The 15,827-nt window shown below is 39.3% G+C and overlaps 1 protein-coding gene across 1 annotated transcript; it reads left to right on the top strand.

Moving 5' to 3' along the window:
- Positions 1-5,068: 5,068 nt before the first annotated feature.
- plbd2 (phospholipase B domain containing 2) lies at positions 5,069-15,789 on the top strand. Its single transcript, XM_048985719.1, has 12 exons — positions 5,069-5,323; positions 5,809-5,902; positions 6,090-6,248; positions 8,315-8,415; positions 8,524-8,738; positions 8,863-8,957; positions 9,146-9,306; positions 9,874-9,969; positions 13,866-13,937; positions 14,313-14,465; positions 14,611-14,773; positions 15,186-15,789. Exons 1-12 carry the CDS (start codon positions 5,151-5,153, stop codon positions 15,351-15,353), a joined length of 1,650 nt encoding a protein of 549 aa, XP_048841676.1. The 5' UTR covers positions 5,069-5,150; the 3' UTR covers positions 15,354-15,789.
- The last annotated feature ends 38 nt before the right edge of the window (positions 15,790-15,827 follow it).

Raw genomic sequence — 15,827 nt, 5'->3', positions numbered from 1 at the left:
TAGAATTTTTAAATAATAGCCATAACATTAAAACCACTGAGAGGTGAATAACATTGATGATCATGTTACCATGGCACCTATCAAGGGGACCATTGTATATAAGGCCAGTGAACAGTCAGTTCTTCAAGTTGATATGTTTTAAGCAAGAAACATGGGAAAGTGTGAGGATCTGAGCAAGGGCCAAAGTGTGATTACTGGATTAGAGCATCTTCAATATGCCAGGTATTCTAGGGTGTTCCCAGTATGCAGTGGTCAGTACCCACCAAAAGTGATCCAAAGAAGGTTAACCAGTGAACAGGCAATGAGGTCATGGGCATCAAAGGTTTATTGATATTTGTGCGGAGCAAAGGCTAGTCCGTCTGGTCCAATCCCACAGGAGAGCTACTGTAGCACAAATTGCTGAAAACATTAATGCTGCTATGATAGACAGGTGTCAGAACAGACAGTGCATCTCAGCTTTGTGCGTATAGGACTGCATAGCTGCAGTCCGGTCAGCGTGCCCATGCTGACCCCTGTTCTCCTGCAAAAGCGCCTACAATGGGCATGTGAGAGTAGGGACTTGATTATGGAGCAATGCAAGAAGATGGTCTGGTTTGATGAATCATGTTTTCTGTTACATCATGTGGATGGTGTTACAGCATGTGTGTTGCTTACCTGGGAGTGCACTATGGGAAGAAGCCAAGTGGGTGGTGGCAGTGTGATGCTCTGCGCAATATTCTGCTGGGAACCCTTGGCTTCTGGCATTCATGTGGATGTTACTTTGAATGTACCACCTACCTAAACATTGTTCCAGACCAAATACGCCCTATCATGATAACAGTATTCCCCAATGGCAGTGGCCTCCTTCAGCAGAATAACGCCCTCTGTCGCACTGCTAAAATTGTTCAGGAATAGTTTGAGGAAAATGAAAAAGTTCAAGCTGTTGACTTGGCCTCTACATTGTGCAGATCACAATCTGATTGAGGATCTGTGGGATGTTCTGGACAAACAAGCCCCATGCATGGAGGCCCTACCTTACAGGATATAAAGGTTCTTACACGATATAAAGGTTCTGCTGCTAACATCTTGGTACCAGATACCACAGCACACCTTCAATTCTAACTATAACATTTTGATAAGATTCCCTTTTAATTAGAAATTTTTGAGTTTAGTTAAACCTGTTGTTCATATTTTAACTTAAAAAAAGAAACACAAAATTATATTGCAAAATTCTATTCTTTCTCATGATTTCTCTCACTGTGATGGGTTGGTGCCTCATCTTTGGTTGTTCCCTTGTTCCCTGCCTTGCGCCCATAGCTTATGGACCAGAACAGGAACATTTCTTTCGCAATTGACCTCTCGATTTTTGTTTTGCCATGGACTAATGAGTGGGAAATATCTCAAAATGAATCAATTTCGTGTAGATTCATTCCTGTATTTTGAAAAGAGTATAAAAATCAGTCAGAAAATTTCAAGAAAATTTTTAATAGCAAAACATATAGGAGTAGGAAAATGTGAAAATATAGTGGAAAAAAATCTAAACTGCTTACTCAATTAGATTTTATTACTGAAGTTGTGTATAAAAATTATTGCTACTACCTACAATGAAAAAAAATGGTTCACTGGCATACTGTATTCGAGTTTCACCAAATGTAATGCATACGTCAAAAATGCACATGGCCCCATACGATTACATTACCCATGAAGAGATTCCACTAGTGAGCCTAAGATATGGGAACATCAAGGAAGGCATATGAATCCATCACAAGTCATACAAGCATAATCTCTGGGAAATTTTGAGAAATCAATTCCTTCCATTTACTCTGTTTGGATTCCAGAACAAAACCCACACAATCACAAATCCCACATGCAGAACTGCTATTCCATCCTCCTCCCTGGAAGTACATGATTGTAGTGGTATCTACTGATAGGCCCGTAGTCAGACATAAATTTATTGGGGGGTCTGGCAACCCTCCAAGGACTTTGCTGACCCGGGAGCAGGGTCCCCTTCCATAGATTTCGCTGACCAGGGGGCTACAGCAAGTTTTGCAAGGGGTTCAGACTCTTAATTTTACTACCTGACTATGTGCCTAATTGGTAACAAAAGCATTTCGGGGGGGGGGGGGGGATAAAACACTTTATTTCATGACTACATCATGAAACCCATTATTTACGTGACTACGTGCCCAGCTACTGAGCTGCCTGTGGCACCTCTAGCAACATTTATTCACCCCAAATAATGATCAATCTTAGCAAATAATGAGGAAGCTTTCATTATTCCAGATTTAGCAAATGAATTTAATGTAGTTTTTTTGTTACCTAACACACCCCATGTCCAATGTGAGAAAAGCACAGACTGTTAATAATGAGTACACTAATCACATGTATTTCAATAGTGAAATAGACCTGTTATTGCCACGTCAGACATTTGCAAATGTAAAAAAAAATCAATGAAAATCATATGCATATCATGCAAAAGCACACAATTAAAAAATTTATGAAAACATGTGAAAGCGCACAAAAACAAAATTAAGACCAAAATAAATTAACTTATGTATCAAAAAATTTATATATGGGCTCAAAACATGATGTTGCTTCCTTGTAAAGAAGAACAATGGCGAGCAGCAGTAGGAAAAAGCAGCACTCCTGGATAGCTGATTTAAAACAGCCTGCTGTGGAGGTGGCCGAAAATAAATTTTTATGTAAAAATTACTGCAATGTTGTGCACCATAGTGCACACAACAAGAGTGGCACAGCAGCATTCAGGGGGAAATGTTAAAGCTCTTGAGGACGTCCACATGCCCAGAGCATTCTCCACAACAGTGTATGTTCTTTGGTGTGTGGTCTTATACCTCTCCTCAGTCACAGTTTGTGGATTCAACACTGGAGTCAGCAGGTATTCAGTAAAAGCATACCTGATCTCTCTCAATAACCATCCATCCATCCATTGTCTGAAACCTCTTGTCAAATTCAGGGTCACGGGGGTCCAGCGTCAATCCCGGAGGCTATGGGCGCAAGGCAGGGAACAACCCAGGACCGGGCGCCAACCCATCGCAGCTCTCAATAACCAGCCATCAGCAAGCGCAACATCCTTTGCCATCTGACACACTCCAAACATGGACCAAATATAAGCATCATGTGTACTTCTAGGCTACTTGGACACAATCCCTGTAAAATGTCCTTGATGGTCACATACTACCTTGACATTTAGACCTAGTGCCAAGAACCCTTTTTGACAGGTGCATAAGGGATTCAAATGGCTGGGAATATGAGTGGGTTCCATCCACTGCACCTAAAATGCCATGTATGTCCGCAATGGCATGAAAATCAATTTTTGTGTCATGCAAGGCATCCCCTCCTGCTGGAAACTGTGTGTAGTTCTACACATGGTGCAATAAGAATGTGATCAGTGCATGAACAGATTTACACACAGCAGCCTTGCTGAGGCCATGTGCATCACCGATGGTTTGCAGGAATCCATTGGTGACATAGAAGCAGAGAATTGTCAGAAGCTGCATAGTGGGACTGTGGGCAAAATTCCAGTGTGCTCTACTTAACCTGCATCAGACTAAGGAGGCTCATTATTTCATCCCAGGCCAGCTTGTATTTCTCTATTAATTATGGGGTTCATGTTCACCCACAAAACAACTTTTAGAGCAACAGCTAGGCTTCTTGGATGGTGCTGTCTCAATGATATCTCTGGTTGAGTTCTCGGGATAGCTGGCATTGTCATTGCTGGTAGTAAGGGGTGATTCATCCTTCCCATTTTAAAGGATAAGACTGAATATATAGGAAGTTTCATTGGATAGTTCATTAAGTACCCCATTCCGTTTATGAATTATACTGTGAATTGAACTGGCTACACCCACAAGATTTCTACTTGGAATACCAGAAAGAATAATTAAATTCATCTCATTTAAAAAAAATTAATGCAATCACATAATACAAGAATATCATTCAATCTAGCAAAACATAAATAATTATATAATAGTACTTTCAAGATGACAGATGTGAATATTGATGTTCTAGTGAGTAACTTTATATTTACAAGACTGTAAGATAAAAACTGTAATTGTTTTAGTCTGATCTAACAATATGCCAAGTCATTTTCCATGGACAAATGTTTATTATTTCTGTATATTTAACTGTTTTGTGTGCTAGCATTTGTGAGGAGTCTGGATTGTCAGATCAAGAGGGTTGTGACAGGGTTACTTGTATGACGTATGTATGAAGTGCTCTTCCACCATGGTCCACAAAATGACAGCTAAATTAGGTAACACTTCAAATATAGCCTTCTTTCATTCTGAATAACAGTGATGTGCATCAACTTTCTGGCAAGTACTCAAACAAGGAGGCATGGCGACTGGTAATTTTTGCTCTTTGGGGTGGGCCCTCTGTAAGTTAACATGTGTATGTATAATTCATATTCAGATATTATACTTAATTGTTACAGTTGCACCTACACTATGAATATGCATTTATGTGAATTCTATTCTATTTTAATTCCACTTTCTTATACTCAAATTAAAAATGCAATTCTGCATCCTGATTTTGACCAGTTATATGAATTGAATTGAATTGAATAGGCCATTCCCAATTCAGTTCCGAATGGTGCACAACCCATCTACTCATACAATCATACACGGGGTATATAGCCCTCTTGTAATAATTTGAATTCTGCATTATAATTTTATATTACAATATTGACCCATTATTATTATCCAAAAACGAGCGTCTGTGTGTTTGTGCGATCCGTTACGGGCGACCTCTGTGTCTCTGTGACAGGATGATACAAAAAATTCAAATAAAGAAAGACATAGCAAATAACGAGTGGGTCAGAACAGTCGTAAATTACTCACTACTATAAATACGAAGGGATTCGAGAAACACTCCATAACTAACAGTCGATGCTAAGAGCGAGATGGCGCACTGCTGACTGTCACGAAGCTTTCGGGAAACGCGCCCCTGAATACTATAAATAGCGCAATGCTTCCATCAAGCGGCTGTACAGTATATTACACCAGTGCTAAAGACGCCTGCTACAACCAAGACACAACTACATTACCCATAATTCTAATATTTCTTTACGTCATAGATCACATTACTAAATGTGATGTTGAAGCCAGTTATGTGACACATATGTTAGAGTTTCGCGGCGCAGCAGTGTGATAATGTATGGACAGCTTGTTGTATCGTTTTATTTCTTTATGTCGTATTGCCTGTGTACGACCCTAGGTACCGTTCATTCAGCAGTTTTCGATACGGGTAAATTATCTCTCAAGAATGGACCACAACTCGACTACATCGCACAGGCAAATTTCACCGACGACATTAAGAATACAGGGTAAATTCTTACTTATGCTGTGTTGTTTGTAAATTCAGTAACCGTTTTGTGTGTGCTGCACTAGCATTTTTTATATAGCAGCAACATCTTGGAGAAATTGCGCACTAAATCTGCTTTATGATGCAACACGTGCTTTGTCCTGTTGTGTTTATTAATGTAATTTTTTTCGGTTTGTAACGCCAAAGTTAATTGGAACTCTCTTCGAATCCTTTTTTTGTTACTGATCACTGGTCAGACACATAGGCATTTAGTAAAATTGTTTGAACTCCCTGCAAAATCAGCCCCTCCGGTCGGAAAAGTCTATGCAGGAGACATGTCGGTTGTTTTGACGACCCCTTAGGAAATGTATTTTTGGCTACGAACTTGGTTGTCACTACATAGTTTGAGGACTTCTGCTTTTGATGTAATATATTTTATATGCACACGAATTCTGCTATAATCGTATTTTATTAGTACGTCAATATCAGCATTTTCGTTTCCACCAGATGGGCTTATTTGGAAGTGACCACTAACCCCCGATACAATGACAGCCTGCAGGCGTATGCAGCTGGAGTCGTAGAGGCTTCTGTAACTTCTCAGGTTTGTTGCAAAGACCTTAAAAAGAGGAGAATTATATAAGAATGCAGATTTGTCTGGTAGTTATATCAATACATTTTATAAAACAGACTTAAATGGTAGATGTATAAGTGATTTCTGGGAAAAATAACCCTTAAATATGGTTCTTTATTGTTTCACTTCTTTTTTTTTTGGTGGCAACTACTTGAAGCTTCTCTACAAGCACTGGATGAATACCATCGAAGGGTACTGTGGTTCATTAACTTCTGGCAGTAGCTACTGTGAGCACCTGAGGAATTACATCGTCACCAATCTTCAGTGGATGGAAGCGCAGATGGAAAAGGGGGTTGACGTTCAATATTGGCATCAGGTTCATTAAGTTATAGATTTTTGGTGCTAGATAGCCAGTGAGTCTGTCAATGATAACAAAATGGCTGCTTGACAGCTATCAAACCATTATTTGTCAACTGTGAACCAGTAGGTTTTGAATTCCCTTAAGATATGTCATTTCAATTTTTGAGCCGTACCAGAATACATGAAGAAGTTAACATTTAATACAATTTGTAATCCCACTTTTGGCAGTGATTTCTCTTCTGAAACATAGAGCTAGCACTTTACAGCTTGTAACAATTTGTTCATTAATTATTCGGTTTTGCTATTCGGTCTGTTCTAGGGATGTAATGGGACACATATCCATCATGTACCATTTGCATAATTTTCAGTTCGTTACAGATCACAGATTACAGATATGCTAAATGTGGCTGTGAATTGGTTATGGCTAATGCTGGTTCATTACAGTCATAATCAGCAGTTTAACTTCCCAATTAATTACACTGAAACTGGAGAAGAGTGATTGATAAGAGCAAGACTGTTAGTCAGCTCCATTATGCCAGACTTGGATATGTTGCTGGAAACACAGCTGACATGCTAGCTCATTTGCGATGACATCATCTGATGTGTATATGACCAGAGCAAGGCTGGAACAACCTCTTCAAGTTAGCTACCCCTTCCCTGGTAATTCAGACTGGGCAAACAAAATGATTATGAGTGTCTTTTGTGCTACAGATATGCAACCAAACTCTGTAATATCAAACACGGGATTTAGACAGGATTTAGTTCATTGTGATTGTAGTGATTTTGTATTTTTGATGTGTAAAATTTATTTTCCATACTTATTTATACAGTGTGCAAATAAGCATCCTGTATGTTTTGTCATTGTATCCCCTGGACTTCAGGGAATACATATGATTTTAGTACCTGTTCACTGTCTGACACTTTGGTATGTAAGGCAATAACTTGAAATGAAGATCTACACCTGGTTTCATTTTCAGACAAATTGTTCCAAAAATGAAGTAGCAATATTGTGTGGCAACAAAGGAAGGAAATGGCAGCTGTAGAAGACACTAGGTCTTTTGATCACAGTATCTCTAAAAGTATGGTATGGATCTTTTTCAAACTTTGCGGGGCTGTGGAGAAAACAAATTGAAATTTTGAGGCAGATCACCCCCAAATAGAAGCAGTGCCACATAATGATAGCAAAAAGAGAGTAGTTTCATACATTTTATCCCATTAGCATGATAACTCAAAAAGTATTTGCTAGATGTATTTGAACCATTGCAAACATATTGTAAGCTTGAAGGTTTACCCTGCTCAAATTATGACACAAATTGCACCAAAACTGAAATGGCACAACACAGTGATAACAAGCTCAGACACTTGATATTGTGAGCATGTTAACTCAAAAACTATTTTGTCAATCTTTTCCAAACACTGAGTGCCGGTCTGGACCTTTTCAAATTTTGACTCAAATTGCACCAGAATTGAAAAGAGAAGCATAAGATGATTAGAGGCTTATCCTTGTGATCAGGATCAAGCTATTTCTTATTATTTGTTATTCTTACTCTATTTAGTCTTTGATGTATTTTATTACTTTAATTACTTATTAAAAACATTGTAGGTATCTAAACCTACACCTAAAAATGTACACTTGATCAGATTCAACATCACCTCAAAATTGTAACTGCATTGACAGAGGGCAGCAAAATTGGAGCTTCCATGTGAAAGCATTTATTAATTTTCACATTTCCAGGTGATCCATCTAGTACATTTAGAAGTTGTGCAAGTTTGTGAGTGTGGGATGTATACGGATTAGATGGCCAGCGGAGATGATGGGCCTGTTCAAGGAATACAGTTCTGTCATTTTTGACCCCACCAGATCAACAAATATTGCCTTTGGTTTACTGTTCCTAAACGTCTTTTTGTCTGAGGTTTTAATAATAAATAATTTAAGAAGAAATATCCAAATCGCATCAAACTTTAAACCCAAAACTGAGGTGTATACTGAACTGTGATTTTTGTACACTGTTACACTCCTAGTCTTTTCTGAAATTTGGATGTTTTTGGGAAATTTCCTTTGTCATTGGAACCCTCCTGCAGATCCGGCTTGCCCTGCTGCAACTCAAAGGCTTGGAGGATGGCTACAATGACCAGGTCAACTTCCCAAGTGGCCAGTTCTCCATTAATCCTTTCGGCTTTCTGTAAGTTGCCACCTTAAGTTTCTGCCATACAAAAACTGTTTGAGACTGAAGTAGCATTTTGCTATCTCATATTGGCTTTGTGTCCAGATGCTTTTCCTTCATTGTCAGGTTGTTCCAGATGGGTGGAGACTTGGAGGACTTGGAAGCAGCACTCAACAAAACCACACTGTCCAAAACACTGGGTTCGGGCTCATGTTCTGCCCTCGTCAAGTTGTTGCCTGGAAACAAAGATCTGCTTGTTTCCCATGACACTTGGAACAACTATCAGAGTATGCTCAGGATCATAAAAAAATACTCTTTTGGATACAGGACTTCCCCTAAAGGTAATAGGCCCACCACTTTGGTCTTTCTTGTGACAAACACCTGATTAGTGCTTGTTTAGTTAACTATTAACTGTTTTTGAAAAACAGGCTGTGTGTACGTGTTCTGGTATGTTCTTTTTTCTAGATGTTGTGCCTATTCCTGGAGGGACCCAGGCTTTTTCATCATATCCAGGCTCTATCTTCTCAGGGGATGATTTCTACATCCTTAGTAGTGGTTTGGTGAGAGTTCAGTATGACGTACCTAATGAGACATACAATGTTGATAATTTCACACACTAGGTTTAGAGGATGAACATTCCACTGCCTCTGTGATTATTAGGCATATGCCTGCAGAGAATGAAACAAAAGAAATGTGATAGTGTACCTTGTGCACTGATTTTTCTTTTTGCTGTGCTTTTAAATGTCAGGTTACCCTAGAGACCACCATAGGCAACAATAACCTTGCCTTATGGAAGTTTGTGACCCCAAAGGGAACAGTTATGGAGTGGCTAAGGAATGTTGTGGCCAATAGGCTTGCAGAAAGCGGCAAGGAGTGGGCAGACATTTTCAGCAAATACAACAGTGGGACGTAAGTCAGTGTTGATTCTGTCCTGTAGGTCATTTGTGTGCTCAGTCAGCAGACAGTGATGTTGTAATGAGATGTTGAACTGGTATAGCTGACATCAGGGATCTTTGATGGGGAAGATTGTGGCACAGGAGGTAGTGCTCTCGTTCGGCAACTGGAAGGTTGCAGATTCGAGCCCTGGTTCCTCCTGACCCCATCAAAGTGTCCTTGAGCAAGACACTGAACCCCAAATTGCTCCCGGTGAGAAGGATGGCACCTTGCATGGCAGCCTCCGCCACCGGTGTGTGAATGAGTGTGTGGATGGGTGAATGTGAGGCATGAAATGTAAAGCGCTTTGAGTACTCGTAGGAGTAGAAAAGCGCTATATAAATGCAGTCCATTTACCATTTGATAGCTGCACTGAAAAACAGATTAGATTTTTTTTTGGCTGATTAACTTTGGTTATGTTGTAAGTACTACTTGAAAAATCTGTGTTCTAAATTTTCTTTAAGCATTATTATGGAATTGATGTTTTGTTACTACATCTGATTGTTGATAACAAGTTGATACTATGTCTTGTTGATCCTTAAGGTACAATAATCAATGGATGATTGTTGATTATAAGTTCTTTAAACCAGGACAAGCAGTTGCTGATAGCCAGCTCTTCACAGTTTTGGAACAGATTCCGTGAGTCAGACCTTGCCTTGTTTGACATTTTTGTCCACACAAATAGTAACACAGTCATCTTGAATGTTTCATATAGGGTCTTCACAATTCTTTTTTGGTTTGTTATTATTTACTTTGAAATAAAACAACTTAGAAAATAGACAGAAATGAAAAACTACAGGGTTAGGATAATCACAATTGAGCTATATAGTAATAAGTGCTGCACACAGAACTTATAAAACCACTGTTCAATGGGCTTAATTCTACCTACACTTTCCGTTTCTTATTTCCCTTAACCACAGTATATTATCCTCAAAGCTACTAAAAATAGTAGAGTGCCTCTCACATTCTTGTAAATATTTTATTATTTCTTTTCATGAGACAACATTTAAGATATGACACTGTGATACAATGTAAAGTAGTCAGTAGGGATGTAACAATACACTCAACTCACGATTCAATACGATTCATGATTCACAAGACGATTTTCTCACAGTTTTTTAACAGAATGAGCTGCAGACAAATTTATTTTAAAAAATTCCTTTATCTTTCTAAACTGTGCAAAGCGTGCCCTCTTAACAGTGCAACTGAAATTGAATAAAATACTGTTTAAAAAAATCCCAAATCAAAATAAATAAAACAAATCTTCAAATAAACGGTAACGCTTTACATTAACTGTACCTTCATAATGCTTTTATATTGCATTCATAAAATGTTCAGTATACCTTCATAATATATTCATTAAGTATTCAGAAATCATTCATAAGCATCATGCATGCATAGCTTTACATCCTAACATCCCTTAACAGCTGTAATATTCATTAATAACAAACATATAATAATAACACACATTATAATAGTATAATCGTGTAATGTTTGTTATTAATGTATATTAAAGCTGTTAAGGGATGTTAGGATGTTAAAGTGTACTTGCATGCTGCTTATGAATGTTCTATGAATGCATTATGAAGGTGCACTTAATATCAAGTGTTACCAAATAAACTAAGGCTTGCATGTGCAGCTTTTTACCGTGGTTTGCCCTTTTAATAATCTTCACTCTGGCGGTGGTGAATTGAGCTCACTGTGGTTCCAGTGGACATGCTCGTTTGTGATTACCGGAAAGCTAAAATGCTGCCACACTGCTGATTCAAGATCAGGGGGTGTGTGCTCAATTTCAAATTCGCTCACCATCTCATGTTCGGTCAAAGCCAAAAACTGATGCGAGACGTCGAAATGAATACACAGTGACATCTGACGTTGAACTGACGTTGTGAAATCAAATGTAATATTATATAAGTTTTTCTGTTAAAGTACCATGAAGTACTCTGCATGACACCAGGGAGGGAAAATGGCTAGTTGGGCACAATTTGGACATTTTCACTTAGGGGTGTACTCACTTTTATTGCCAGTGGTTTAGACATTAATGGCTGTGTGTTTAGTTATTTTGAGGGTGCCAGAAATTTACACTGTTATACAAGCTGTACACTGACTACTTTACATTGTGTCATCTTCAGTGTTGTCCCATGAAAAGATATTGTAAAATATGAATGAAAAAATTAGAAAAATGTGAGGGGTGTACTCACTTTTGTGAGATACTGTAGATTAAATGTTAATCTGGATTCTGCGCTGGGATCAGACTTCACCACTTGCTTGAAACTGCTGTAACAGCTAACACAGCACCACTCGCATAAAACATTTAATCTAAACAACACGCACATACGATCCAGTTATTCATTCATCCGAGAATAGGAACACCCTGGGTAACAATTAACACGATCTTTTATAACACAGACAATATAACACCCACACACGGTTCCGCTACTCCCTTTGGGACAGAGAGGATACTGAAGCCCATCCTTGACAAGCAATGCCCACCCCACGGGTTCTCTCCCTTTGTGGACATTCTCACCCCCAGGGTCCCCGACTCTCCGTGTCCATGCTCGGAACCTTATCCACATGTCACACATGATTAGCCTCTCTCCAAAACTTCAGTTACACCAATACACACACACACAAACACAAGGTCTCTTCACAAAAATCCAAAGCAATACAGCGAGTATGAAAAATGGAGACTTTACCGAGATTTCAACCCAATTCGGCTCTAATTCTGTCAGGGATGTTGGGTCCAGGGCACCGTGGTTTCAGATGTTTCCCAATGAGGGACCAGGCCGGTCCTAATTACAATCTGGATCCGGTCCTGTTAGACTCTACGTCCTACCCGTCTCTACCCAGGATCCCTCCATTGGAAACAACCAGAAATCTCAGTTGCCCTGCAATGGGCACCAGATTGTGGATGAAAAAATTTATCTCCGAACGCCCCTCCTATATCCTACCTTTAGACAGAAAAATAACTCCATAAGTCTGATTGATAAGGTAAAGGTTTGGTAAGGTAGTCTTCTTTATTAGTGAGATGATGCAAATTAGCGGGACAAAGTACTCCATATAACCTGGATGCTTGCACACCCCCCAAAAGAAAAATACCTCCCCACCCCCCCTACAAAATCTTCTTAAGCATGATTGGTTGGCATGTAACATTTCCCCTGAAATTCTAAGAGCTATGTTGTTCAGGGCAACTGCCCAAGGTAGGGTCTTCCATGCCAAATGGGTACTAGGTGAGAAGCCAGACTAAAGCCCTTTTTGACACTGAATGCAACTTGATAAAACACAAATCTGCAAAATATTTGGATGTGAGTATGACTGATCTAAACCTTTCTCATCAACATTTTCTGCAACAGATTGAAAGAAGTTTGCATACATGAAGAAACTGTCAGCTAATGACAAGCACTAACAGCAATGACACCAAGTTTGCTTTTGAGCAAACAGAAAAGGGCAATTATACATGATATATCCAGTTCAAAAAGAGCTTTGGATGTATCCATCTATTATAAGTTCAATAACTACAGGGGTATTTCAGAAAGTGGATTTAGCAGTATTTCAGGAAATTAATATGTATCAGTTTTTTAATTACAGGAATAGAGAAACCAGTGTAATTTAATCCAAGAGGCATGTTACAAAATAAAAGATGAAAAACCAACATAAACACAAGGAACCAGAACCGCTGAAAACAGTTTGATATACTGTAGCTCTTGTCAATAGATAAAGACAGGCTATGGATTCTTATGATTTGAATGTTTTCATTTTATGCAAATTGATTCTAATGTTAAAATATTACAATTTTAACCTTGTAAGTTAAATATAGGCTTATAATTATAAGGAGCAGGACATGGACTACTATTGGGCAGGGCAACCCATAAGTGGGGCGAAAGGGGAAGTTGCCCAGATGCATTACAATCGATCTGCTGCCAGATCCTCCATCCTAGGTTTGTTAATTACTCTATCATCAAGGTTAGACCTGCACTGAATATTGTTATATACAGTGGGAAGAACGGAGCTGGACCTTGATCAGTGCAGTGTTAGCAGTTATGTGGACATTGTATTGGTCTGTTGTGGTGAAGAGAGCTGAGCCAAAAGGCAAAGCTGTTGATTCACCTGATCGATCTACATTCCTATGGTCACAAGCTTTGGGTAGTTACCGAAACACTGCATTATAAGGAGCCAGCCGAGGTGGTTTGGGCATCTGTCTAGTATTCCTCCATGATGTCTCCTTGGGGGGAGGTGCTGTAGGCATATCCAACCAGGAGGATATCCCAGGGCAGACTGAGGATATGCTGGATAGATTATATTTCTCAGCTTGCTAATGAGCGCCAAGGTATTCCGCTGGAGGAGGTGACCGGGGAGAGAGAGGTCATCTCTGCTTAGTCTGCTGCCCCTGCAACCCGGATAAGCAGTGGATGGTGCATGGATGAATGATTTGGTCACATCTAACATACAAGTATAATGAAATTAGCAAAGTGAACAAAATTAAGAAAATATTTATATGCAAGTTAATTACCTTGTGGTATTTTTTTCTGTTACAGAGGTTTAATTGTAGCTCAGGACAAAACCAAAGAGCTATTTCAGAAGGGATACTGGGCCAGTTATAATATTCCGTAAGTGTTGTCCATAAAATGGTATGATATTCATAAATGGAGACAGGCTCTTATATACAAGCTATTTCTCAGTGTAATATACACTGGGAAACACCAGCTGAATTTGCATATACCTTTCATTTGTATCTCTTTGCCCTTTGTATATAAATATGCATAATGTAACAAATATAAATACTGGCACTCAGTGCTGTCTTGTTTCTTTATCAGCACTTTTTGGCATTTTAAAGTGCGAGCACTGACATCTTAGCGTTGAACTAAAGTGCAAGAAAAGTATGTGAAGTGCTTTGATGCACATTTGCCAAGATGTGTTGAGTTGCTGCGGCAGTTAACAAATATATTTCAAGGAAGTCTATAAAGACATCTTGCTTCTTATAGGTATTATCAGGAAGTTTTCAATACTAGTGGCTGCAATGAGTTAGTTGAGAAGTACGGAGACTGGTTCTCCTTTGACATGAATCCACGAGCCCAGATCTTCTGGCGGAACCAAAGTCTCATCACTGACATGGATTCCATGATCCTTCTCATGAGGTCTGTTTATTTTCCCTGTGTTGTCTTGTGCCTTCCCCACATTCCTAAATAAGCGTGGGACCTTTTTGCATTGTTCTTCTGTCATTGTTCTTATTTTAATTACAGTGATTGTCAGCTGCTGCTTTTCTGCATGTTGTTCACTCAGGTACAACAACTTCAAAGAAGACCCTCTATCTAAATGTCAGGGTTGTGACCCCACCAATAATGGAGAGAATGCCATATCCGCCCGCTCTGACCTTAACCCATCTAATGGCACCTACCCTTTTGGGGCTCTGAAACAGAGGCCTCATGGGGGCACAGATATGAAGGTAAGCTTTCTGTACCTGTTTGGAGTAGACCACTATTTACAGCTTACCACAGCCTCCTCTAAATTCAGTGATCCATGGGTGTCTACACCAGGATACAGCATGTTTCCTTTCCTGAGCTCTGTTTATACACACCTGCAGCGGGGAGTGGTGTGTGGTGTCTTTGGTTAGGACACTGTACATCAGAAGGTCATAGGTTCATCAACAGAGTGATGTCACCATTGGGTCCTTCAGCAAGGCTATTAATCTCATTTGTTCCAGGGACTGTCTGATCCTGCTTTATCAAAAATCTGTTAAATCGATCAAATGTAAATGTTAATATGTATTTTAACCATGATGGTAACACCTAATGACTTCTGTTTGGTGTTTTTATGTCCCTGAGGATGCCTTGCTGATTGTGTCTTTGTGCCCACAGGTAACTTCCTTCACAATGTACAGGGAATTCCAGATGCTGGCTCTAAGTGGCCCCACATGGGACCAGCTCCCAGCCTTCCAGTGGAGCACTTCCCCTTACAGCAACCTGTCTCACATGGGCCACCCCGACCGCTGGGCTTTCCCCACAGTGCATGTGCATTGGGGGTGAACTGTTCCCACTCTTTCTGCTGCTCTTCGCTTTAACTGTGACATTCACAGGGGTGTTTCAGCTGTAACACAATTTAAAGGGAAATGTTCCCATGACCATCCCAGCAAAGGTCTTGAGCTACGGACAAATTATTTCTTAAAAGCATGCTGGATAGCTCTTTTGCCAAAGATTAGAATTATGCATTTAATGAAATGGCAATAAAGGTGGAAAATAATTCATTTTAAGAGGAATTTTGCTTAATACTTGGAGACATCTATTTGTACCAGATAACAGTATAACAAATTAAAGACTTGCTGTTTCAAAATGCAAAATTTTCCAGGTATTTTAATTCTTAATTTCGCAGAAACATGATGATAAAGTGAAATGTGGAATGTAAGTGCAAACAGTTTTAAAACAATGTGTTACTAAAAATAAATATTTCAAGATAAGAATAATACTTGTGTTTAATTGTATAATTGTATGTGCAGTTAGGAC

The sequence above is a fragment of the Brienomyrus brachyistius genome, chromosome 2, assembly GCF_023856365.1.
Source record: "Brienomyrus brachyistius isolate T26 chromosome 2, BBRACH_0.4, whole genome shotgun sequence".
Classification (NCBI taxonomy): Eukaryota; Metazoa; Chordata; class Actinopteri; order Osteoglossiformes; family Mormyridae; genus Brienomyrus; species Brienomyrus brachyistius.
This window is presented reverse-complemented; position numbering and strand designations above follow the sequence as displayed.